This window comes from Miscanthus floridulus, chromosome 6 (genome assembly GCF_019320115.1).
Source record: "Miscanthus floridulus cultivar M001 chromosome 6, ASM1932011v1, whole genome shotgun sequence".
Classification (NCBI taxonomy): domain Eukaryota; kingdom Viridiplantae; phylum Streptophyta; class Magnoliopsida; order Poales; family Poaceae; genus Miscanthus; species Miscanthus floridulus.
This window is the reverse complement of record NC_089585.1, coordinates 62,993,116-63,020,130: the sequence shown is the minus strand read 5'-3', so window position 1 is coordinate 63,020,130 and position 27,015 is coordinate 62,993,116. Positions and strand designations below refer to the sequence as shown.

The following is a 27,015-nucleotide window of genomic DNA, read 5'->3' as shown; positions in this document are numbered from 1 at the left end:
GGACGCACCCAATGGATGTCCTAATTAACGTGGGTCAGGTGGAATCTCACTTCTTTCCAAATGGAGACAGTGTTAGTGTCGGTGCAAGATAGGTGCACAGTTTGCACCAAATGTACCATCGGCTCAGAAATCATTTTGGACGTACCCGATCGTACCACTAGGTGACGAGGCTCAAGTGGAAGCTCATTTCGGTCCTTTCGGACATAGTGCCAATCTTGATGCAAGATAGGAGCACGGTTTGCGTCGAACATACCATTGGCTCAGAAATTGTTTTGGACGCACTCGATGGAATGCCTAGGTAACATGGGTCATTTGGACCCTCGCTTCTTTCCGTTTGGAGACATTGTTAGTGTCGATGCTAGATAAGTGCATGGTTTGCGTCGAACGTACCATAGGCTCAGAAATCATTTTGTATGCACCCGTTGGAACTCCTAGGTGACGTGGGTGATGTGGAATCTATCTTCTTTCTATTTGTAGACTGTGTTAGCTTTGGTGCAAGCTACGTGCGAGGTTAGCGCTAGATGTACCATAGGCTCAAAAATCATTTTGGACGCACCTGATGGTACCACTAGGTGAGTAGGATCAAGTGGAAGCTCATTTCAGTCCTTTGCGGAGATAGTGCTAATCTTGACAGAAGATAGGTGCATGGTTTGCGTCGAGCGTACCATAGGCTCGCAAATCATTTTGGACGCACCCGATGGAAGTCCTAATTGACGTGGGTCAGGTGGAATCTCACTTCTTTCCATATGGAGACAGCATTAGTGTCGGTGCAAGATAGGTGCACAGTTTGCGCCAAATGTATCATCAGCTCAGAAATCATTTTGGATGCATCCGATCGTACCACTAGGTGACGAGGCTCAAGTGGAAGCTCGTTTCGATCCTTTCGGACATAGTGCTAATCTTGACGCAAGATAGGGGCACGGTTTGCGTCGAACATACCATTGGCTCAGAAATCCTTTTGGACGCACTCGATGGAACGCCTAGGTGACGTGGGTCATTTGGACTCTCGCTTCTTTCCGTTTGGAGACATTGTTAGTGTCGATGCTAGATAGGTGCACGGTTTGCGTCGAACGTACCATAGGCTCGTAAATCATTTTGGACGCACCCGATGGAACTCCTAGGTGACGTGGGTGATGTGGAATCTCTCTTCTTTCAGTTTGGAGACTATGTTAGCGTCGGTGCAAGCTAGGTGCATGGTTTGCGCTAGATGTACCATAGGCTCAGAAATCGTTTTGGACGCACCTGATGGTACCACTTGGTGACTAGGGCAAGTGGAAGCTCATTTCGGTCTTTTCGGAGATAGTGCTAATCTTGACGGAAGATAGGTGCACGGTTTGCGTCGAGCGTACCATAGGCTCAGTAATCATTTTGGACGCACCAAATGGAACTCCTAGGTGATGTGGGTCAGGTAGAATCTCACTTCTTTCCATTTGAAGATAGTGTTAGTGTCGGGGCAAGATAGGTGCACTATTTGTGCCAAACGTACCATTGGCTCAGAAATCATTTTGGACGCACCCGATCGTAGCACTAGGTGGACGGGGCTCAAGTGAAAGGTCATTTCGGTCCTTTTGGACATAGTGCTAATCCAAGATAGGAGCACTGTTTGCGTCAAACATACCATTGGCTCGAAAATCATTTTGGACGCACCCGATGGGACCCCTAGGTGACGTCGGTCATTTGGACTCTCACTTCTTTCCGTTTGGAGACAGTGTTAGTGTCGATGCTAGATAGGTGCACGGTTTGCATCAACGCACCATAGGCTCGGAAATCATTTTGGACGCACCCGATGGAACTCCTAGGTGACATGGGTGATGTGGATTCTCTCTTATTTCTGTTTGGAGACAGTGTTAGCGTCGGTGCAAGCTAGGTGCATGGTTTGTGTCAGATGTACCATAGTCTCAGAAATCATTTTGGACGCACCTGATGGTACCACTAGGTGACTAGGGTCAAATGGAAGCTCACTTCGGTCCTTTCGGAGATAGTGCTAATCTTGATGGACGATAGGTGCACGGTTTGCGTCGAGCGTACCATAGGCTCGCAAAACATTGTGGACTCACCTGATGGAAGTCCTAATTGACTGTGGGTCAGGTGGAATCTCACTTCTTTCCATTTGGAGACAGTGTTAGTGTCGATGCAAGATAGGTGCACAGTTTGCGCCAAATGTACCATCGGCTCAAAAATCATTTTGGACGCACCCGATCGTACCACAAGGTGATGAGGCTCAAGTGGAAGCTCGTTTCGGTCCTTTGGACATAGTGCTAATCTTGACGCAAGATAGGAGCACGGTTTACGTCGAACATACCATTGGCTCAGAAATCGTTTTGGACGCACTCGATGGAACGCCTAGGTGACGTGGGTCATTTGGACACTCGCTTCTTTCCATTTGGAGACATTGTTAGTGTCGATGCTAGATAGGTGCACGGTTTTCGATGAATCTACCATAGGCTCAGAAATCATTTTGCACACACCCGATGGAACTCCTAGGTGACGTGGGTGATGTGGAATCTCTATTATTTATGTTTGGAGACAGTGTTAGCATCGGTACAAGCTTGGTGCATGGTTTGCGCTAGATGTACCATAGGCTCAGAAATCGTTTTGGACGCACCTGATGGTACCACTAGGTGACTAGGGTCAAATGGAAGCTCACTTCGGTCCTTTCGGAGATAGTGCTAATCTTGACGGAAGATAGGTGCACGGTTTGCGTCGAGCGTACCATAGGCTCGCAAATTCATTTTGGACGCACCCGATGGAAGTCCTAATTGACGTGGGTCAGGTGGAATCTCACTTCTTTCCATATGGAGACAGTGTTAGTGTCGGTGCAAGATAGGTGCACTGTTTGCGCCAAACGTACCATCGGCTCAGAAATCATTTTGGACAGCACCCGATCGTACCACTAGGTGACTGAGGCTCAAGTGGAAGCTTGTTTTGGTCCTTTCAGACATAGTGCTAATCTTGACGCAAGATAGGAGCACGGTTTGCGTCGAACATACCATTGGCTCAGAAATCATTTTGGACGCACTCGATGGAACGCCTAGGTGACGTGGGTCAATTTGGACACTCGCTTCTTTCCGTTTGGAGACATTGTTAGTGTCGATGCTAGATAAGTGCACTGGTTTGCGTCGAACGTACCATAGGCTCAGAAATTAGTTTGGACGCACCCGATGGAACTCCTAGGTGACGTGGGTGATGTGGAATCTCTCTTCTTTCTGTTTGCAGACTATGTTAGCTTTGGTGCAAGCTCGGTGCATGGTTTGCGCTAGATGTACCATAGGCTCAGAAATCATTTTGGACGCACCAGATGGTACCACTTGCTGACTAGGGGCAAGTGGAAGCTCGTTTCGGTCCTTTCAGAGATAGTGCTAATCTTGATGGAAGATAGTGCATGGTTTGCGTCGAGGTGTACCATAGGCTCACAAATCATTTTGGACGCACCCGATGGAAGTCCTAATTGACGTGGGTCAGATGGAATCTCACTTCTTTTGAATTGGAGACAGTGTTAGTGTCGGGGCAAGATAGGTGCACTGTTTGCGCCAAACGTACCATCGGCTCAGAAATCATTTTGGACGCACCCAATCGTACCACAAGGTGACGAGGCTCAAGTGGAAGCTTGTTTTGCTCCTTTCAGACATAGTGCTAATCTTGATACAAGATAGGAGCATGGTTTGCGCCGAACATACCATTGGCTCAGAAATCATTTTGGGCGCACTCGATGGAATGCCTAGGTGACCTGGGTCATTTGGACTCTCGCTTCTTTCTGTTTGGAGACATTGTTAGTGTCGATGCAAAATAAGTGCACGGTTTGCGTCGAACGTACCATAGGCTTATAAATCGTTTGGACGCACCCGATGGAACTCCTAGGTGACGTGGGTGATGTGGAATCTCTCTTCTTTCTGTTTGCAGACTGTGTTAGCTTTGGTGCAAGGTTTGCACTAGATGTACCATAGGCTCAGAAATCATTTTGGGCGCACCTGATGGTACCACTAGGTGACTAAGATCAAGTGGAAGCACGTTTCGGTCCTTTCAGAGATAGTGGTAATCTTGACAGAAGATAGGTGCACGGTTTGTGTTGAGCGTACCATAGGCTCACAAATCATTTTGGACGCACCCAATGGATGTCCTAATTAACGTGGGTCAGGTGGAATCTCACTTCTTTCCAAATGGAGACAGTGTTAGTGTCGGTGCAAGATAGGTGCACAGTTTGCACCAAATGTACCATCGGCTCAGAAATCATTTTGGACGTACCCGATCGTACCACTAGGTGACGAGGCTCAAGTGGAAGCTCATTTCGGTCCTTTCGGACATAGTGCTAATCTTGATGCAAGATAGGAGCACGGTTTGCGTCGAACATACCATTGGCTCAGAAATTGTTTTGGACGCACTCGATGGAACGCCTAGGTAACATGGGTCATTTGGACCCTCGCTTCTTTCCGTTTGGAGACATTGTTAGTGTCGATGCTAGATAAGTGCATGGTTTGCGTCGAACGTACCATAGGCTCAGAAATCATTTTGTATGCACCCGTTGGAACTCCTAGGTGACGTGGGTGATGTGGAATCTATCTTCTTTCTATTTGCAGACTGTGTTAGCTTTGGTGCAAGCTACGTGCGAGGTTAGCGCTAGATGTACCATAGGCTCAAAAATCATTTTGGACGCACCTGATGGTACCACTAGGTGAGTAGGATCAAGTGGAAGCTCATTTCAGTCCTTTGCGGAGATAGTGCTAATCTTGACAGAAGATAGGTGCATGGTTTGCGTCGAGCGTACCATAGGCTCGCAAATCATTTTGGACGCACCCGATGGAAGTCCTAATTGACGTGGGTCAGGTGGAATCTCACTTCTTTCCATATGGAGACAGCATTAGTGTCGGTGCAAGATAGGTGCACAGTTTGCGCCAAATGTATCATCAGCTCAGAAATCATTTTGGATGCATCCGATCGTACCACTAGGTGACGAGGCTCAAGTGGAAGCTCGTTTCGATCCTTTCGGACATAGTGCTAATCTTGACGCAAGATAGGGGCACGGTTTGCGTCGAACATACCATTGGCTCAGAAATCCTTTTGGACGCACTCGATGGAACGCCTAGGTGACGTGGGTCATTTGGACTCTCGCTTCTTTCCGTTTGGAGACATTGTTAGTGTCGATGCTAGATAGGTGCACGGTTTGCGTCGAACGTACCATAGGCTCGTAAATCATTTTGGACGCACCCGATGGAACTCCTAGGTGACGTGGGTGATGTGGAATCTCTCTTCTTTCAGTTTGGAGACTATGTTAGCGTCGGTGCAAGCTAGGTGCATGGTTTGCGCTAGATGTACCATAGGCTCAGAAATCGTTTTGGACGCACCTGATGGTACCACTTGGTGACTAGGGCAAGTGGAAGCTCGTTTCGGTCTTTTTGGAGATAGTGCTAATCTTGACGGAAGATAGGTGCACGGTTTGCGTCGAGCGTACCATAGGCTCAGTAATCATTTTGGACGCACCAAATGGAACTCCTAGGTGATGTGGGTCAGGTAGAATCTCACTTCTTTCCATTTGAAGATAGTGTTAGTGTCGGGGCAAGATAGGTGCACTATTTGTGCCAAACGTACCATTGGCTCAGAAATCATTTTGGACGCACCCGATCGTAGCACTAGGTGACGGGGCTCAAGTGAAAGGTCATTTCGGTCCTTTTGGACATAGTGCTAATCCAAGATAGGAGCACTGTTTGCGTCAAACATACCATTGGCTCGAAAATCATTTTGGACGCACCCGATGGGACCCCTAGGTGACGTCGGTCATTTGGACTCTCACTTCTTTCCGTTTGGAGACAGTGTTAGTGTCGATGCTAGATAGGTGCACGGTTTGCATCAAACGCACCATAGGCTCGGAAATCATTTTGGACGCACCCGATGGAACTCCTAGGTGACATGGGTGATGTGGATTCTCTCTTATTTCTGTTTGGAGACAGTGTTAGCGTCGGTGCAAGCTAGGTGCATGGTTTGTGTCAGATGTACCATAGTCTCAGAAATCATTTTGGACGCACCTGATGGTACCACTAGGTGACTAGGGTCAAATGGAAGCTCACTTCGGTCCTTTCGGAGATAGTGCTAATCTTGATGGACGATAGGTGCACGGTTTGCGTCGAGCGTACCATAGGCTCGCAAAACATTGTGGACTCACCTGATGGAAGTCCTAATTGACGTGGGTCAGGTGGAATCTGCACTTCTTTCCATTTGGAGACAGTGTTAGTGTCGATGCAAGATAGGTGCACAGTTTGCGCCAAATGTACCATCGGCTCAAAAATCATTTTGGACGCACCCGATCGTACCACAAGGTGATGAGGCTCAAGTGGAAGCTCGTTTCGGTCCTTTTAGACATAGTGCTAATCTTGACGCAAGATAGGAGCACGGTTTACGTCGAACATACCATTGGCTCAGAAATCGTTTTGGACGCACTCGATGGAACGCCTAGGTGACGTGGGTCATTTGGACACTCGCTTCTTTCCGTTTGGAGACATTGTTAGTGTCGATGCTAGATAGGTGCACTGGTTTTCGATGAATCTACCATAGGCTCAGAAATCATTTTGCACACACCCGATGGAACTCCTAGGTGACGTGGGTGATGTGGAATCTCTATTATTTATGTTTGGAGACAGTGTTAGCATCGGTACAAGCTTGGTGCATGGTTTGCGCTAGATGTACCATAGGCTCAGAAATCGTTTTGGACGCACCTGATGGTACCACTTGGTGACTAGGGTCAAATGGAAGCTCACTTCGGTCCTTTCGGAGATAGTGCTAATCTTGACGGAAGATAGGTGCACGGTTTGCGTCGAGCGTACCATAGGCTCGCAAATTATTTTGGACGCACCCGATGGAAGTCCTAATTGACGTGGGTCAGGTGGAATCTCACTTCTTTCCATATGGAGACAGTGTTAGTGTCGGTGCAAGATAGGTGCACTGTTTGCGCCAAACGTACCATCGGCTCAGAAATCATTTTGGACACACCCGATCGTACCACAAGGTGACGAGGCTCAAGTGGAAGCTTGCTTTGGTCCTTTTAGACATAGTGCTAATCTTGACGCAAGATAGGAGCACGGTTTGCGTCGAACATACCATTGGCTCAGAAATCATTTTGGACGCACTCGATGGAACGCCTAGGTGATGTGGGTCAATTGGACACTCGCTTCTTTCCGTTTGGAGACATTGTTAGTGTCGATGCTAGATAAGTGCATGGTTTGCGTCGAACGTACCATAGGCTCAGAAATTAGTTTGGACGCACCCGATGGAACTCCTAGGTGACGTGGGTGATGTGGAATCTCTCTTCTTTCTGTTTGCAGACTATGTTAGCTTTGGTGCAAGCTCGGTGCATGGTTTGCGCTAGATGTACCATAGGCTCAGAAATCATTTTGGACGCACCAGATGGTACCACTTGCTGACTAGGGGCAAGTGGAAGCTCGTTTCGGTCCTTTCAGAGATAGTGCTAATCTTGATGGAAGATAGTGCATGGTTTGCGTCGAGGTGTACCATAGGCTCACAAATCATTTTGGACGCACCCGATGGAAGTCCTAATTGACGTGGGTCAGATGGAATCTCACTTCTTTTGAATTGGAGACAGTGTTAGTGTCGGGGCAAGATAGGTGCACTGTTTGCGCCAAACGTACCATCGGCTCAGAAATCATTTTGGACGCACCCAATCGTACCACAAGGTGACGAGGCTCAAGTGGAAGCTTGTTTTGCTCCTTTCAGACATAGTGCTAATCTTGATACAAGATAGGAGCATGGTTTGCGCCGAACATACCATTGGCTCAGAAATCATTTTGGACGCACTCGATGGAATGCCTAGGTGACCTGGGTCATTTGGACTCTCGCTTCTTTCTGTTTGGAGACATTGTTAGTGTCGATGCAAAATAAGTGCACGGTTTGCGTCGAACGTACCATAGGCTTATAAATCATTTTGGACGCACCCGATGGAACTCCTAGGTGACAGTGGGTGATGTGGAATCTCTCTTCTTTCTGTTTGCAGACTGTGTTAGCTTTGGTGCAAGCTAGGTGCAGGTTTGCACTAGATGTACCATAGGCTCAGAAATCATTTTGGGCGCACCTGATGGTACCACTAGGTGACTAAGATCAAGTGGAAGCACGTTTCGGTCCTTTCAGAGATAGTGGTAATCTTGACAGAAGATAGGTGCACGGTTTGTGTTGAGCGTACCATAGGCTCACAAATCATTTTGGACGCACCCAATGGATGTCCTAATTAACGTGGGTCAGGTGGAATCTCACTTCTTTCCAAATGGAGACAGTGTTAGTGTCGGTGCAAGATAGGTGCACAGTTTGCACCAAATGTACCATCGGCTCAGAAATCATTTTGGACGTACCCGATCGTACCACTAGGTGACGAGGCTCAAGTGGAAGCTCATTTCGGTCCTTTCGGACATAGTGCTAATCTTGATGCAAGATAGGAGCACGGTTTGCGTCGAACATACCATTGGCTCAGAAATTGTTTTGGACGCACTCGATGGAACGCCTAGGTAACATGGGTCATTTGGACCCTCGCTTCTTTCCGTTTGGAGACATTGTTAGTGTCGATGCTAGATAAGTGCATGGTTTGCGTCGAACGTACCATAGGCTCAGAAATCATTTTGTATGCACCCGTTGGAACTCCTAGGTGACGTGGGTGATGTGGAATCTATCTTCTTTCTATTTGCAGACTGTGTTAGCTTTGGTGCAAGCTACGTGCGAGGTTAGCGCTAGATGTACCATAGGCTCAAAAATCATTTTGGACGCACCTGATGGTACCACTAGGTGAGTAGGATCAAGTGGAAGCTCATTTCAGTCCTTTGCGGAGATAGTGCTAATCTTGACAGAAGATAGGTGCATGGTTTGCGTCGAGCGTACCATAGGCTCGCAAATCATTTTGGACGCACCCGATGGAAGTCCTAATTGACGTGGGTCAGGTGGAATCTCACTTCTTTCCATATGGAGACAGCATTAGTGTCGGTGCAAGATAGGTGCACAGTTTGCGCCAAATGTATCATCAGCTCAGAAATCATTTTGGATGCATCCGATCGTACCACTAGGTGACGAGGCTCAAGTGGAAGCTCGTTTCGATCCTTTCGGACATAGTGCTAATCTTGACGCAAGATAGGGGCACGGTTTGCGTCGAACATACCATTGGCTCAGAAATCCTTTTGGACGCACTCGATGGAACGCCTAGGTGACGTGGGTCATTTGGACTCTCGCTTCTTTCCGTTTGGAGACATTGTTAGTGTCGATGCTAGATAGGTGCACGGTTTGCGTCGAACGTACCATAGGCTCGTAAATCATTTTGGACGCACCCGATGGAACTCCTAGGTGACGTGGGTGATGTGGAATCTCTCTTCTTTCAGTTTGGAGACTATGTTAGCGTCGGTGCAAGCTAGGTGCATGGTTTGCGCTAGATGTACCATAGGCTCAGAAATCGTTTTGGACGCACCTGATGGTACCACTTGGTGACTAGGGCAAGTGGAAGCTCGTTTCGGTCTTTTCGGAGATAGTGCTAATCTTGACGGAAGATAGGTGCACTGGTTTGCGTCGAGCGTACCATAGGCTCAGTAATCATTTTGGACGCACCAAATGGAACTCCTAGGTGATGTGGGTCAGGTAGAATCTCACTTCTTTCCATTTGAAGATAGTGTTAGTGTCGGGGCAAGATAGGTGCACTATTTGTGCCAAACGTACCATTGGCTCAGAAATCATTTTGGACGCACCCGATCGTAGCACTAGGTGACGGGGCTCTAGTGAAAGGTCATTTCAGTCCTTTTGGACATAGTGCTAATCCAAGATAGGAGCACTGTTTGCGTCAAACATACCATTGGCTCGAAAATCATTTTGGACACACCCGATGGGACCCCTAGGTGACGTCGGTCATTTGGACTCTCACTTCTTTCCGTTTGGAGACAGTGTTAGTGTCGATGCTATATAGGTGCACGGTTTGCATCAAACGCACCATAGGCTCGGAAATCATTTTGGACGCACCCGATGGAACTCCTAGGTGACATGGGTGATGTGGATTCTCTCTTATTTCTGTTTGGAGACAGTGTTAGCGTCGGTGCAAGCTAGGTGCATGGTTTGTGTCAGATGTACCATAGTCTCAGAAATCATTTTGGACGCACCTGATGGTACCACTAGGTGACTAGGGTCAAATGGAAGCTCACTTCGGTCCTTTCGGAGATAGTGCTAATCTTGATGGACGATAGGTGCACGGTTTGCGTCGAGCGTACCATAGGCTCGCAAAACATTGTGGACTCACCTGATGGAAGTCCTAATTGACGTGGGTCAGGTGGAATCTGACTTCTTTCCATTTGGAGACAGTGTTAGTGTCGATGCAAGATAGGTGCACAGTTTGCGCCAAATGTACCATCGGCTCAAAAATCATTTTGGACGCACCCGATCGTACCACAAGGTGATGAGGCTCAAGTGGAAGCTCGTTTCGGTCCTTTTGGACATAGTGCTAATCTTGACGCAAGATAGGAGCACGGTTTACGTCGAACATACCATTGGCTCAGAAATCGTTTTGGACGCACTCGATGGAACGCCTAGGTGACGTGGGTCATTTGGACACTCGCTTCTTTCCGTTTGGAGACATTGTTAGTGTCGATGCTAGATAGGTGCACGGTTTTCGATGAATCTACCATAGGCTCAGAAATCATTTTGCACACACCCGATGGAACTCCTAGGTGACGTGGGTGATGTGGAATCTCTATTATTTATGTTTGGAGACAGTGTTAGCGTCGGTGCAAGCTTGGTGCATGGTTTGCGCTAGATGTACCATAGGCTCAGAAATCGTTTTGGACGCACCTGATGGTACCACTTGGTGACTAGGGTCAAATGGAAGCTCACTTCGGTCCTTTCGGAGATAGTGCTAATCTTGACGGAAGATAGGTGCACGGTTTGCGTCGAGCGTACCATAGGCTCGCAAATTATTTTGGACGCACCCGATGGAAGTCCTAATTGACGTGGGTCAGGTGGAATCTCACTTCTTTTCCATATGGAGACAGTGTTAGTGTCGGTGCAAGATAGGTGCACTGTTTGCGCCAAACGTACCATCGGCTCAGAAATCATTTTGGACACACCCGATCGTACCACAAGGTGACGAGGCTCAAGTGGAAGCTTGTTTTGGTCCTTTCAGACATAGTGCTAATCTTGACGCAAGATAGGAGCACGGTTTGCGTCGAACATACCATTGGCTCAGAAATCATTTTGGACGCACTCGATGGAACGCCTAGGTGATGTGGGTCAATTGGACACTCGCTTCTTTCTGTTTGGAGACATTGTTAGTGTCGATGCTAGATAAGTGCATGGTTTGCGTCGAACGTACCATAGGCTCAGAAATTAGTTTGGACGCACCCGATGGAACTCCTAGGTGACGTGGGTGATGTGGAATCTCTCTTCTTTCTGTTTGTAGACTATGTTAGCTTTGGTGCAAGCTCGGTGCATGGTTTGCGCTAGATGTACCATAGGCTCAGAAATCATTTTGGACGCACCAGATGGTACCACTTGCTGACTAGGGGCAAGTGGAAGCTCGTTTCGGTCCTTTCAGAGATAGTGCTAATCTTGATGGAAGATAGTGCATGGTTTGCGTCGAGGTGTACCATAGGCTCACAAATCATTTTGGACGCACCCGATGGAAGTCCTAATTGACGTGGGTCAGATGGAATCTCACTTCTTTTGAATTGGAGACAGTGTTAGTGTCGGGGCAAGATAGGTGCACTGTTTGCGCCAAACGTACCATCGGCTCAGAAATCATTTTGGACGCACCCAATCATACCACAAGGTGACGAGGCTCAAGTGGAAGCTTGTTTTGCTCCTTTCAGACATAGTGCTAATCTTGATACAAGATAGGAGCATGGTTTGCGCCGAACATACCATTGGCTCAGAAATCGTTTTGGACGCACTCGATGGAATGCCTAGGTGACCTGGGTCATTTGGACTCTCGCTTCTTTCTGTTTGGAGACATTGTTAGTGTCGATGCAAAATAAGTGCACGGTTTGCGTCGAACGTACCATAGGCTTATAAATCATTTTGGACGCACCCGATGGAACTCCTAGGTGACGTGGGTGATGTGGAATCTCTCTTCTTTCTGTTTGCAGACTGTGTTAGCTTTGGTGCAAGCTCGGTGCTAGGTTTGCGCTAGATTTACCATAGGCTCAGAAATCATTTTGGACGCACCTGACGGCACCACTAGGCGACTAGGATCAAGTGGAAGCTCGTTTTGGTCCTTTGCGGAGATAGTGCTAATCTTGATGGTAGATAGGTGCACGGTTTGCGTCGAGCGTACCATAGGCTCGCAAATCATTTTGGACGCACCCGCTGGGAGTCCTAATTGACGTGAGTCAGGTGGAATCTCACTTCTTTCCATATGGAGACAGTGTTAGTGTCGGTGCAAGATAGGTGCACTGTTTGCGCCAAATGTACCATCGGCTCAGAAATCATTTTGGACGCACCCGATCGTACCACTAGGTGATGAGGCTCAAGTGGAAGCTCGTTTCGGTCCTTTTGGACATAGTGCTAATCTGGACGCAAGATAGGGGCACTGTTTGCGTTGAACATACCATTGGCTCAGAAATCATTTTGGACGCACTCGATGGAATGCCTAGGTGATGTGGGTCATTTGGACACTCGCTTCTTTCTGTTTGGAGACATTGTTAGTGTCGATGTTAGATAGGTGCACGGTTTATGTTGAATGTACCATAGGCTCATAAATCATTTTGGACACACCCGATGGAACTCCAAGGTGATGTGGGTGATGTGGAATCTCTATTATTTCTGTTTGGAGACAGTGTTAGCATCGGTACCAGCTCGGTGCATGGTTTGCACTAGATGTACCATAGGCTCAGAAATCATTTTGGACACACCCGATGGAACTCCAAGGTGACGTGGGTGATGTGGAATCTCTATTATTTCTGTTTGGAGGCAGTGTTAGCGTCGGTACAAGCTTGGTGCATGGTTTGCGCTAGATGTACCATAGGCTCAAAAATTGTTTTGGACGCACCTGATGGTACCACTAGGTGACTAGGGTCAAATGGAAGCTCACTTCGGTCCTTTTGGAGACAGTGCTAATCTTGACGGAAGATAGGTGCACGGTTTGCGTCGAGCGTACCATAGGCTCGCAAATCATTTTGGATGCACCCGATGGAAGTCCTAATTGACATGGGTCAGGTGGAATCTCACTTCTTTCCATATGGAGATAGTGTTAGTGTCGGTGCAAGATAGGTGCACAGTTTGCACCAAATGTACCATCAGCTCAGAAATCATTTTGGACGTACCCGATCGTACCACTAGGTGACGAGGCTCAAGTGGAAGCTCGTTTCGGTCCTTTCGGACATAGTGCTAATCTTGATGCCAGATAGGAGGATGGTTTGCGTCGAACATACCATTGGCTCAGAAATTGTTTTGGACGCACTCGATGGAATGCCTAGGTGACGTGGGTCATTTGGACTCTCGCTTCTTTTCGTTTGGAGACATTGTTAGTCTCGATGCTAGATAAGTGGACGGTTTGCGTCGAACATACCATAGGCTCAGAAATCAGTTTGGACGCACCCGATGGAGCTCCTAGGTGACGTGGGTGATGTGGAATCTCTCTTCTTTCTGTTTACAGACTGTGTTAGCTTTGGTGCAAGCTAGGTGCAAGTACCATACGCTCAGAAGTCATTTTGGACACACCTGATGGTACCACTAGGTGACTAGGATCATGATGAGGACACCACGAGTACATCTACACCAGCAGCACCTCAGGCGCCTCCAGTTGATCATCTAGGGCCAATCACTCGGGCCCGTGCGAGAGAATTAAACTTCATCATGCTGTTAAGGAACGAAGGGCCAGCGGAATAAGAAGATGGCCCAACAGGGCAGCCCAGGTGGGGCGCCTAGGGCTGGCAGCCGCCGCCTTTTCCCTGGTGGCGCCCCCCCCTCCTGCCGTCGATCTGGACTCCAGGGGCTGCGCCCCCTTTATTTAGTCGGAGTCCCTTTTGTTTACAACTTGAGTTTTGTTTTACATCTAGCTTTAGCTACTCTCGAACACGGCAATTCCGCGCCGTCTTTGTGTGATTCAGAACTCCACCTTCGAGCGATAATTGTGATTGCTCGCGTCTTTTTCTTGTTCGTTTTTCGATTGCGTGCAGGAAACGATCTTCGTGATCAGGCTGATCTCGCACCGGCGAGGTTGGTAACCATCGGGAGTTGGTTCAGCGATTGCATTGGCGCTTCGGGTTCGCTCGTCGTAGTCGGATCGTGAGGGTCTACTTCCACCAGATCGAAATTATCTCCACTCACCGAAAGATCGGGCACTCCCCTTCTATCAGATCAAGTGGAAGCTCATTTTGGTCCTTTCGGAGATAGTGGTAATCTTGACGGAAGATAGGTGCACGGTTTGCGTCGAGCGTACCATAGGCTCGCAAATCATTTTGGATGCACCAATGGAAGTCCTAATTAACGTGTGTCAGGTGGAATCTCTCTTCTTTCCAAATAGAGACAGTGTTAGTGTCGGTGCAAGATAGGTGCACAGTTTGCACCAAATGTACCATCGGCTTAGAAATCATTTTGGACGTACCCGATCGTACCACTAGGTGACGAGGCTCAAGTGGAAGATCGTTTCGGTCCTTTCAGACATAGTGCTAATATTGATGCAAGATAGGAGCACGGTTTGCATCGAATATACCATTGGCTCAGAAATCCTTTTGGACGCACCTGATGGTACCACTTGGTGACTAGGGCAAGTGGAAGCTCGTTTCGGCCTTTTCGGACATAGTGCTAATCTTGACGGAAGATAGGTGCACGGTTTGCGTCGAGCGTACCATAGGCTCGGTAATCATTTTGGACGCACTAGATGGAACTCCTAGGTGACGTGAGTCAGGTAGATTCTCACTTCTTTCCATTTGAAGATAGTGTTAGTGTCGGGGCATGATAGGTGCACTGTTTGCGCCAAACGTACCATTGGCTCAGAAATCATTTTGTACGCACCCGATCGTACCACTAGGTGACGGCACTCAAGTGGAAGGTCATTTCGGTCCTTTTGGACATAGTGCTAATCCAAGATAGGAGTACTGTTTGCGTCGAACATACCATTGGCTCGAAAATCATTTTGGACGCACCCGATGGGACTCCTAGGTGACATCGGTCATTTGGACTCTCACTTCTTTCCGTTTGGAGACAGTGTTAGTGTCGATGCTAGATAGGTGCACGGTTTGCGTCGAACGCACCATAGGCTCGGAAATCATTTTGGACGCACCCGATGGAACTCCTAGGTGACGTGGGTCATGTGGAATCTCTCTTCTTTCTGTTTGCAGACTGTGTTAGCTTTGGTGCAAGCTAGGTGCAAGGTTTGCGCTAGATTTACCATAGGCTCAGAAAACATTTTGGATGCACCTGACGGTACCACTAGGTGACTAGGATCAAGTGGAAGCTCGTTTCGGTCCTTTGCGGAGATAGTGCTAATTTTGACGGTAGATAGGTGCACGGTTTGCGTCGAGTGTACCATAGGCTCGCAAATCATTTTGGAGGCACCCAATGGAAGTCCTAATTGACGTGAGTCAGGTGGAATCTCACTTCTTTCCATATGGAGACAGTGTTAGTGTCGGTGCAAGATAGGTGCACTGTTTGTGCCAAATGTACCATCGGCTCAGAAATCATTTTGGACGCACCCGATTGTACCACTAGGTGATGAGGCTCAAGTGGAAGCTCGTTTCGGTCCTTTTGGACATAGTGCTAATCTTGACGCAAGATAGGGGCACGGTGTGCGTTGAACATACCATTGGCTCAGAAATCATTTTGGACGCACTCGATGGAATGCCTAGGTGACGTGGGTCATTTGGACACTCGCTTCTTTCCATTTGGAGACATTGTTAGTGTCGATGTTAGATAGGTGCATGGTTTATGTTGAATGTACCATAGGCTCAAAAATCATTTTGGACACACCCGATGGAACTCCAAGGTGACGTGGGTGATGTGGAATCTCTATTATTTCTGTTTGGAGACAGTGTTAGATCGGTACAAGCTCGGTGCATGGTTTGCGCTAGATGTACCATAGGCTCAGAAATCATTTTGGACACACCCGATGGAACTCCAAGGTGACGTGGGTGATGTGGAATCTCTATTATTTCTGTTTGGAGATAGTGTTAGCGTCGGTACAAGCTCGGTGCATGGTTTGCGCTAGATGTACCATAGGCTCAAAAATTGTTTTGGACGCACCTGATGGTACCACTAGGTGACTAGGGACAAATGGAAGCTCACTTCGGTCCTTTCAGAGATAGTGCTAATCTTGACGGAAGATAGGTGCACGGTTTGCGTCGAGCGTACCATAGGCTCGCAAATCATTTTGGACGCACCCAATGGAAGTCCTAATTGACGTGGGTCAGGTGGAATCTCACTTCTTTCCATATGGAGACAGTGTTAGTGTCGGTGCAAGATAGGTGCACAGTTTGCACCAAATGTACCATCAGCTCAGAAATCATTTTGGACGTACCCGATCGTACCACTAGGTGACGAGGCTCAAGTGGAAGCTCATTTCGGTCCTTTCAGACATAGTGCTAATCTTGATGCAAGATAGGAGGACAGTTTGCGTCGAACATACCATTGGCTCAGAAATTGTTTTGGACGCACTCGATGGAATGCCTAGGTGACGTGGGTCATTTGGACTCTTGCTTCTTTCCGTTTGGAGACATTGTTAGTGTCGATTCTAGATAAGTGCACGGTTTGCGTCGAACGTACCATAGGCTCAGAAATCAGTTTGGACACACCCGATGGAGCTCCTAGGTGACGTGGGTGATGTGGAATCTCTCTTCTTTCTGTTTGCAGACTGTGTTAGCTTTGGTGCAAGCTAGGTGCAAGGTTTGCGCTAGATGTACCATACGCTCAGAAATCATTTTGGACGCACCTGATGGTACCACTAGGTGACTAGGGTCAAAGTGGAAGCTCACTTCGGTCCTTTCGGAGATAGTGCTAATCTTGATGGAAGATAGGTGCATGGTTTGCGTCGAGCGTACCATAGGGTCGCAAATCATTTTGGACGCACCCGATGGAAGTCCTAATTGACGTGGGTCAGGTGGAATCTCACTTCTTTCCGTATGGAGACAGTGTTAGTGTCGGTGCAAGATAGGTGCACTGTTTGCGCCAAATGTACCATCGGCTCAGAAATCATTTTGGACGCACCCGATCATACCACAAGGTGACGAGGCTCAAGTGGAAGCTTGTTTTGGTCCTTTCAGACATAGTGCTAATCTTGACGCAAGATAGGAGCACGGTTTGCGTCGAACATACCATTGGCTCAGAAATCATTTTGGACGCACTCGATGGAACGCCTAGGTGACATGGGTCATTTGGACACTCGCTTCTTTCCGTTTGGAGACATTGTTAGTGTCGATGCTAGATAGGTGCACGGTTTTCATCGAATGTACCATAGGCTCAAAAATCATTTTGGACACACCCGATGGAACTCCTAGGTGACGTGGGTGATGTGGAATCTCTCTTATTTCTGTTTGGAGACAGTGCTAGCGTCAGTGCAAGCTCGATGCATGGTTTGCGCTAGATGTACCATAGGCTCAGAAATCATTTTGGACGCACCATATGGTACCACTTGCTGACTAGGGGCAAGTGGAAGCTCGTTTTGGTCCTTTCGGAGATAGTGCTAATCTTGACGGAAGATAGTGCATGGTTTGCGTCGAGGTGTACCATAGGCTCACAAATCATTTTGGACGCACCCGATGGAAGTCCTAATTAACGTGGGTTAGGTGGAATCTCACTTCATTTCAATTGGAGACCGTGTTAGTGTCGGGGGCAAGATAGGTGCACTGTTTGCGCCAAACGTACCATTGGCTCAGAAATCATTTTGGACGCACCCGATCGTACCACAAGGTGACGAGGCTCAAGTGGAAGCTTGTTTTGGTCCTTTAAGACATAGTGCTAACCTTGACGCAAGATAGGAGCACGGTTTGCGCCGAACATACCATTGGCTCAGAAATCATTGTGGACACACTCGATGGAACGCCTAGGTGACCTAGGTCATTTGGACTCTCGCTTCTTTCTATTTGGAGACATTGTTAGTGTCGATGCAAGATAAGTGCACGGTTTGCGTCGAACGTACCATAGGCTTATAAATCATTTTGGACGCACCCGATGGAACTCCTAGGTGACGTGGGTGATGTGGAATCTCTCTTCTTTCTGTTTGCAGATTGTGTTAGCTTTGGTGCAAGCTAGGTGCAAGGTTTGCGCTAGATTTACCATAGGCTCAGAAATCATTTTGGACGCACCTGACGGTACCACTAGGTGACTAGGATCAAGTGATGGGACAAGGGGTTGTTCCTGATCTTTTGGTGAGTGTGGATAAACTCGATTTGGGGTGGATTCGACGTTGGCTGTCCGACTACAACGACCACAAGGTTGCTGCGCCTTAGCAACAGGTACACCGGCTCCGATTGTGATGTTCTTGCCGTGCCAAGAACACCATGAACCTGCAAGCAACCGAGAACAAGCAAGAACAAGATGAACAAGCAAATAACTCACGGATTTAAGCCAAAGGCCGAATCTGAATCACAAGTTGGGGTCTTGAAACAAGCAAATCGGGTGGTCTAGTCGACACACGCGTTTACAAGGAAGAAGCAGCAGCTATCTTGCATCTAAACAAAACCCAACCTCATTCTGATGGCTGCTGGCTCTATTTATAAGGAGGAGAGCACAAGGGGGAGTGGGAAACCCTAATCTGGGCGTCCCTCAATGGGCTGTAGGTCTGTGCGTCCTTTGGCTTGCTGCGCACAGATTCGGTAGATTCTGATAGTGGGGTTGGACCCATGTGAAAGAGGACGACGCGCTCTTTCCAACAAGTCAAAAACCAGCTTCATTGGATCTCGTATCAAGGAGTTATGGTACTTTTGATGGAGTGTTTCCTGCTGTCTCGAGATGAGCTGAGCGCCCCATTAATGATGATTCCCACTTGTTCGGCTGCTCCATCCTCATCATGGGGTCTAAACATGAGGCAATGGGGTCTTGACCAACATTCCTAAGAATAAGACAATCATCACCATGATTTAGTAGCATCCAATTCTGAGACGAGTTTGTATGAACAGCGAGGAACGACTTTACCTGATAATTAAGTTGTTGTGCTCGAGCTCTTGTCATCGGACCTTGTTGTGCAGCAGGTGTGGTTGTATCAATGGAAGGGATGTCCTCATCATCCTCCCCTTCTTGCATTTGAGTCGTCCTCGACTCTAGTTCATCCTCTTCTCCCAAATATGGTTTCAAATCTGCAATGTTAAAAGTGGGGCTAACCCCAAAAGCTGCAGGTAGCTCAAGTTTGTACGCATTATCATTAATCCTTTCTAACACTTTAAAAGGACCATCGGCTCTAGGCAGCAACTTAGACTTTCGCAAATCAGGGAACCTATCTTTTCTCAAATGGAGCCAAACTAGATCACCAGGTTCAAAAATGACATGTTTCTTCCCTTTGCTACCAGCTAGTTTATACTTTGCGTTCATGCACTCTATTTTCTCTTTAGTGGTTTCATGCAATTTTAAGATCAGTTCAGCACGTTGTTTAGCATCAAAGTTCACTCGCTCCGAGGTCGGAAGAGGTAACAAATCAATAGGAGCACGTGGCACAAACCCATAAACAATCTCAAAAGGGCTTTTCTTAGTGGTAGAATGCTGTGAACGATTATAAGCAAACTCAACATGAGGCAAGCACTCTTCCCACATTTTTATGTTCTTTTTCAAAACAGCCCTAAGCAAAGTAGATAATGTTCTATTGACAACCTCAGTTTGTCCATCAGTTTGGGGATGACAAGTAGTGGAAAATAAAAGCTTAGTCCCTAGCTTAGCCCACAAAGTTCTCCAAAAATGACTAAGAAATTTTGCATCCCGATCAGAAACAATGGTGTTAGGCACACCGTGCAATCGAACAATCTCACGAAAGAACAAATCAGCAACATGTGTAGCATCATCGCTCTTATGACATGGTATGAAATGTGCCATTTTAGAAAATCTGTCCACAACAACAAACACACTATCCCTCCCCTTCTTTGTTCTAGGCAGTCCTAAAACAAAGTCCATTGAAATATCTTCCCACGGTGCACTTGGAACAGGAAGAGGCATGTATAAACCATGAGGATTAAGGTGTGACTTAGCTTTCTGGCATGTTGTGCAGCGAGCAACGAACCTCTCCACGTCTCTCCTCATCTTGGGCCAAAAGAAATGACCAGCAAGGATGTCCTCTGTCTTTTTCACACCAAAATGTCCCATGAGTCCTCCTCCATGCGCTTCCTGCAACAATAACAAACGCACAGAGCTAGCTGGAATGCATAGCTTGTTAGCTCTAAAGACAAACCCGTCGGTAAGGATGAATCTGTTCCATGTTTTCCCCTCTTGGCAATTCAGCAATACATCTTTGAAATCATTGTCATGTGCATATTGTTCCTTAATAGTTTCCAAACCAAAGATTTTAAAGTCAAGTTGTGAAAGCATGGTGTAACGTCTAGACAAAGCATCAGCAATTATATTTTCCTTCCCCTTTTTGTGTTTGATGACATAAGGAAAGGACTCGATGAATTCAACCCACTTGGCATGTCTACGGTTCAGTTTTGCTTGACTACGGATGTGTTTCAAAGATTCATGATCAGAATGTATGACAAACTCTTTGGGCCACAAATAATGCTGCCATGTTTCCAAAGTCCGAACTAGAGCAAGCAATTCCTTATCATAAGTAGAATAGTTCAAACTAGGGCCACTCAACTTTTCACTGAAATACGCCACAGGTTTCCCCTCTTGTAACAGCACACCACCCAACCCAATTCCACTAGCATCACATTCAAGCTCAAAGGTTTTGTTGAAATCAGGAAGTTGGAGTAAAGGTGCATGAGTTAACTTATCTTTGAGCGTGTTGAAAGCATCCTGTTGGGTTGCAGCCCAAGTGAAGGTTGCACCCTTCTTGGTGAGTTCATGCAGCGGGGCTGCAATGGTGCTGAAGTCCTTCACAAATCGACGGTAGAAACTAGCAAGTCCTAGAAAACTCCGCACTTGTGTGACCGTGCAGGGAACAGGCCAGCTGTGTATGGCCTCAACCTTGGCTTGATCAACTTCGATTCCCTGCGGTGTCACAACATATCCAAGAAAAGAAACTCGATCTGTGCAAAAGGTGCACTTCTCAAGATTGCCAAACAAGTGTGCATCCCGTAGAGCATTGAAAACGGCACGCAAATGATCAAGATGTTCCTCTAATGATCTACTATATATCAAGATGTCATCAAAGTATACCACCACGAATCTGCCAATAAAAGAGCGTAAAACCTCGTTCATTAATCTCATGAAAGTGCTGGGTGCATTAGTCAATCCAAAGGGCATGACAAGCCATTCATATAAACCAAACTTAGTTTTAAACGCTGTTTTCCATTCATCTCCTAGCTTCATACGAATCTGGTGGTAACCACTACGCAAATCAATTTTAGAGAACACAATTGAGCCACTCAATTCATCAAGCATATCATCTAACCTTGGAATAGGATGACGATATCTGATTGTGATGTTGTTTATCGCTCTACAATCAACACACATGCGCCATGATCCATCCTTCTTAGGAACTAAAAGCACGGGAACGGCACAAGGGCTAAGAGACTCACGCACATAACCTTTGTTGAGCAATTCTTGTACTTGTCTCTGAATCTCTTTTGTCTCATCCGGGTTGGTCCTATACGGCGCACGATTAGGCAAGGAAGCCCCAGGGATGAGGTCAATCTGGTGTTCAATCCCTCGAATTGGTGGCAGCCCCGGTGGTACCTCCTTTGGAAAAACATCGGCATACTCCTGCAAAAGATTAGTGACAGCAGGAGGCAAAGAAATAGATGTATCTTCGAGTGAAAATAAAGTTTCTTTGCAAACCAAAGCATAGCAAACAGTAGTACTAGCATCAATCTCATCCAAATCAGATTTGGTGGCAAAGTAACAAGAGCCTTTCAGCTTGATCTCATTTTTATTATGATGAACAGATTTGCTAGACTTCTTCTTATGTTTCTCAAGTTCATTAGCGACAATCTGATTTTCACTAGCAACAGCCTGATTCTTAAGTTTGCTAGCTCTAGCAAGTTCATCTCTTAGAATAGCCTCAGGGGACATGGGGTGCAACACAATCTTCTTGTCATTATGCACAAAAGAGTATTGATTTGTTTTACCAAAGTGCAAGGAATCTTTATCAAACTGCCATGGTCTACCTAACAACATAGAGCATGCTTGCATAGGCACAACATCGCAGTCAATGGAATCATGATAAGAACCAATGGCAAACTCTACCCTTACCAATCGTGTTACCTTCACCTTGCCGCTGCTGTTAAGCCACTGAATGTAGTAAGGCTGCGGGTGTGGTTTTGTGCTCAACAAAAGCTTCTTCACCATTTCAGCACTTGCCAAGTTGTTGCAGCTTCCTCCATCTATGATCACACGGCAAGAGCGTTCCTTGATCACACACTTGGTTTGAAACAAAGTGTGGCGCTGATTTTGCTCAGCCCTCTCCATTTGGGCACTTAGCACCCGCTGCACCACGAGGCTCTCATAGTGCTCAGCAGCTTCAGCCCCAATGTGCTCTTCGTCTTGTTGGAAATCATCTCCTTCCGCTACATTGTTAGCAGCAAGCAAAGCATATGTTTCTTCATCAAAATCACTAGCAGAGGAATACCCACCATCAGCTCGCACAACCATCACACGTGTGCTTGGGCAGTCCTTGCGTACGTGGCCATATCCTTTGCAGCGTAGGCACTGAATATCCCTTGTTCTCCCCGTGGATACCACCGAGGATGAACTCTTGGCAGATGTAGCCGTTGCTCCTCTAGTTGGTTCACTTGGGCATGGTACAGAATTTGTTGTAGAGGAGCGTGGCTTGATGGTCGAGGAAGATTGTGGGGGTGCACGCGTTGACGGTGCAGCAGCATTGGAGGGTGTCCACGGGCTAGCACGACCTGCAGGAATGTTAGCCCTCATGCTAGCTCGTCGTCCCTGCACTTCTCGTTCAGCTTTACAAGCAAGGTGAAATAAACGATTGACAGAATTATATTCCTTATAAGCTAGAATATCCTGAATCTCCCGGTTCAGCCCACCCATAAATCTAGCTATGGCACCATCCTCATTTTCCTCTAGCCTGCAACGAAGCATACCCATTTGTAGCTCTTGATAGTATTCTTCTACAGATTTGGATCCTTGCCTCAATTGTTGCAACTTATGTAAAAGATCACGGGAATAATAAGAAGGAACAAATCTGGCCCGCATGACCCGTTTCAAAGCATCCCAAGTTGGTGTGTTATTTGGGTTCTTACGATGGTATTCAGACCACCAAACAGAGGCAAAGTCAGTAAACTCACTAGTTGCAGCCCTAACACGTTTGTCCTCAGGGAAATCATGGCAAGTAAATTTCTGATCAACAGCTAATTCCCAACTAAGGTACATATCAGGATTATACCTCCCATCAAAAGCAGGTATGGTGAATTTAATCTTGCCAAATGAGTCATCGGCACGTACCTCTTGCCGTGGTCGGCGAGGACCTGTCTCATGGCGGCGGCGATGTTGTTCGATGCGTCGATGACCATTCAGCTCCTCATCAAGCTCAGTGTCCGCTGCATATTCTTCTTCATCATGACCAGCAGCACTGCCCATGGTGTTGTTGTTGTTGTGATTGCGTCGTTCGAAACCATCACAGCGATTCTGTTCCATCCTCTCCAATCGCTCCAAGACACCTACAAGAGATGTATTAACAGAACCAAGAGTGCCTTCCAAGGAAGCCAACTTGGTGTTGGTCTCAATCTGAGCCGTCTCCAATTGACCAAGGCGCTCATTGGTGACACGAACATCCTCATCAAGGTGTTCAGCATGGAGCCTCACTTTGCGTTCAAAGTGTTGCAGCAAGGCTTTTGATCGAGGTGATTGTGGAGGGGTCCTTTCACCTTCTCCTGCCATGGTTAGTATGTAGCAAGGGAATCACAAGAAAATATGTCCTACCAACTAACTGAATTAGGTGGCAACAATTTTCATTCTCTCAGCATGTGCAACCGAGTTCTTACAAGTCCTTACCTTGCTATGCAGATGGTGTTGGCGACGACAAGAACAACACAAGTAGTAGCAAGTAGAACCCTGTGACGTTGTAGATAATTTGTGGAGCTGTAGGTGGCTTAAAAAAAATCAAGGTACAGCTGGAACCACGTTAGTCAATGCAAGTTGAATAAGTGTTCAAAGATAGTACCGTGCTGGTCCTAGGCTAACCCGTGCTAGAGACGCGAGCCTAGACACAAATGTTGTCACCGGACAGTAGCAAACAATGGAAATGATGAGAGTAAATAGCATCAACTTAACCCTTCTTTTTTTTCTTTCTTTCTTTCTTTCCTCCTTTTCCTTTCTTTTTCTTTTCTATTTTCTTTTTCTTTTCTTTTCTTTTCTTTTCTTTTCTTTTCTTTTCTTTTCGACAAGTAGCACAAACTGAACTTTTGCAATATGATTATAACAAGAATGCAGCAAGTAGCATAGACTTTCTTTTACTAGGGATAAGGATTGCAACAAGTAGTACAAATATGCAATTTGAACTCTCTTATTTTCAGAACTGAGTGTACTCAGATTTGCACCAAAACGACAGGTGCATAAGGTAGTGTTTGTGTAGGCACGGCTGAAGGTGATGGTGGTGAGGGTTTCAGCGAAAAGGTCGAGAAAAACAGCGGTGCTTTTGCTGCTGGTTGTGGTGGTATTGGTGGAGATTGCAGCGGCTGAAGTGGGGGGAAAGGCAACAACGGATTGTGTGGTGACTGAAACGTGACAAGAACTCGAAACTCTAAAGGATTAGAACCTAAGAACCAGCACTTGACACCACGATGTAAACCACAAACTCAACAAGCAAAGAACTAAGCAGATCAGCAAGGCTCAAACTTGTGTTTGGAATTTCAGTTCTATCCTATTTTTATATTTCTGGACTATAGGTAAAGTAATGAACGGTAAATCACTCACCAAAGAACCTTGCTCTGATTACCACATGATGGGACAAGGGGTTGTTCCTGATCTTTTGGTGAGTGTGGATAAACTCGATTTGGGGTGGATTCGACGTTGGCTGTCCGACTACAACGACCACAAGGTTGCTGCGCCTTAGCAACAGGTACACCGGCTCCGATTGTGATGTTCTTGCCGTGCCAAGAACACCATGAACCTGCAAGCAACCGAGAACAAGCAAGAACAAGATGAACAAGCAAATAACTCACGGATTTAAGCCAAAGGCCGAATCTGAATCACAAGTTGGGGTCTTGAAACAAGCAAATCGGGTGGTCTAGTCGACACACGCGTTTACAAGGAAGAAGCAGCAGCTATCTTGCATCTAAACAAAACCCAACCTCATTCTGATGGCTGCTGGCTCTATTTATAAGGAGGAGAGCACAAGGGGGAGTGGGAAACCCTAATCTGGGCGTCCCTCAATGGGCTGTAGGTCTGTGCGTCCTTTGGCTTGCTGCGCACAGATTCGGTAGATTCTGATAGTGGGGTTGGACCCATGTGAAAGAGGACGACGCGCTCTTTCCAACAAGTCAAAAACCAGCTTCATTGGATCTCGTATCAAGGAGTTATGGTACTTTTGATGGAGTGTTTCCTGCTGTCTCGAGATGAGCTGAGCGCCCCATTAATGATGATTCCCACTTGTTCGGCTGCTCCATCCTCATCATGGGGTCTAAACATGAGGCAATGGGGTCTTGACCAACATTCCTAAGAATAAGACAATCATCACCATGATTTAGTAGCATCCAATTCTGAGACGAGTTTGTATGAACAGCGAGGAACGACTTTACCTGATAATTAAGTTGTTGTGCTCGAGCTCTTGTCATCGGACCTTGTTGTGCAGCAGGTGTGGTTGTATCAATGGAAGGGATGTCCTCATCATCAAGTGGAACCTTGTTTTGGTCCTTTGCGGAGATAGTGCTAATCTTGATGGTAGATAGGTGCACGGTTTGCGTCGAGTGTACCATAGGCTTGCAAATCATTTTGGACGCACCCAATGGAAGTCCTAATTGACGTGAGTCAGGTGGAATCTCACTTCTTTACATATGGAGACACTGTTAGTGTCGGTGCAAGATAGGTGCACTGTTTGCGCCAAATGTACCATCGGCTCAGAAATCATTTTGGACGCACCCGATCGTACACCTAGGTGATGAGGCTCAAGTGGAAGCTCGTTTCGGTCCTTTTTGACATAGTGCTAATCTTGACGCAAGATAGGGGCACGGTTTGCATTGAACATACCATTGGCTCAGAAATCATTTTGGACGCACTCGATGGAATGCCTAGGTGACATGGGTCATTTGGACACTTGCTTCTTTCCGTTTGGAGACATTGTTAGTGTCGATGTTAGATAGGTGCACGGTTTGATAAGAACCCGCTAGGGTTTATGGACGATCTTTCGATGAGAGGCGTGAGATCACTCGATTTGGTGGATGGAGATGACGTTCACGGCCCGACTATAGCCTTCCAAGACCGCGCCTTAGCAACCGATACACCACCTCCAAAGGCCGTCACGATCTTGTGGAGCGCGACAACCAGCCACTAGGGCTCCCGTCCTGCAAGCAATCGAAGAACTAGCAAGAACAAGGAAACAAGCACTGAATTTGCAAGATGGAATTGAAAGCCTCAAACTGAATCTTATTTTGAGTGGGGTTCCGAAGACAAGGAGATGGGCGGCTGGATCAGCACGCGCGCCTACAAGCAAGTAGCAAAGGCTAAACTTGATCTAAACAAAACCCAAGTGTTCCTGGTGGCGGCTAAGGGGTATATGACATGTGGAGGACGACCACAAGAGAGTTTGGGTCGTGCTCCAACCCTAGGACGCGTCCCTACTGGACTCTAAACGATACAAGCCCATTGGGCTAACTTAAGGTGGCGCAGCACCTTGGACAGAATAGACCTCTTGGTGATTTTTGGACTGTTGACGCCGTTTATGAGCAGATATAAGTATGAGATCAGATCCGTATGAAAGTAGACTTCATTAGCTTTCCAACAAGTCCAGAATCACCCCAATCCGAC

General features: G+C 46.9%; 1 protein-coding gene across 1 annotated transcript in view; it reads right to left on the bottom strand.

Moving 5' to 3' along the window:
• LOC136460633 (uncharacterized) overlaps nt 1–25,049 on the bottom strand; it is a 92,622-nt gene extending 67,573 nt beyond the window's left edge. The window contains exons 1-3 of the mRNA XM_066460259.1: nt 21,276–25,049; nt 21,021–21,113; nt 19,490–20,585 (exon numbers count right to left, since the gene is read on the bottom strand). Of these exons, the coding sequence (XP_066316356.1) occupies nt 19,490–20,585; nt 21,021–21,113; nt 21,276–23,931 (3,845 nt within the window). The 5' untranslated portion in view covers nt 23,932–25,049. The remainder of the gene's footprint in view (nt 1–19,489; nt 20,586–21,020; nt 21,114–21,275) is intronic.
• Nucleotides 25,050–27,015: the final 1,966 nt, after the last annotated feature.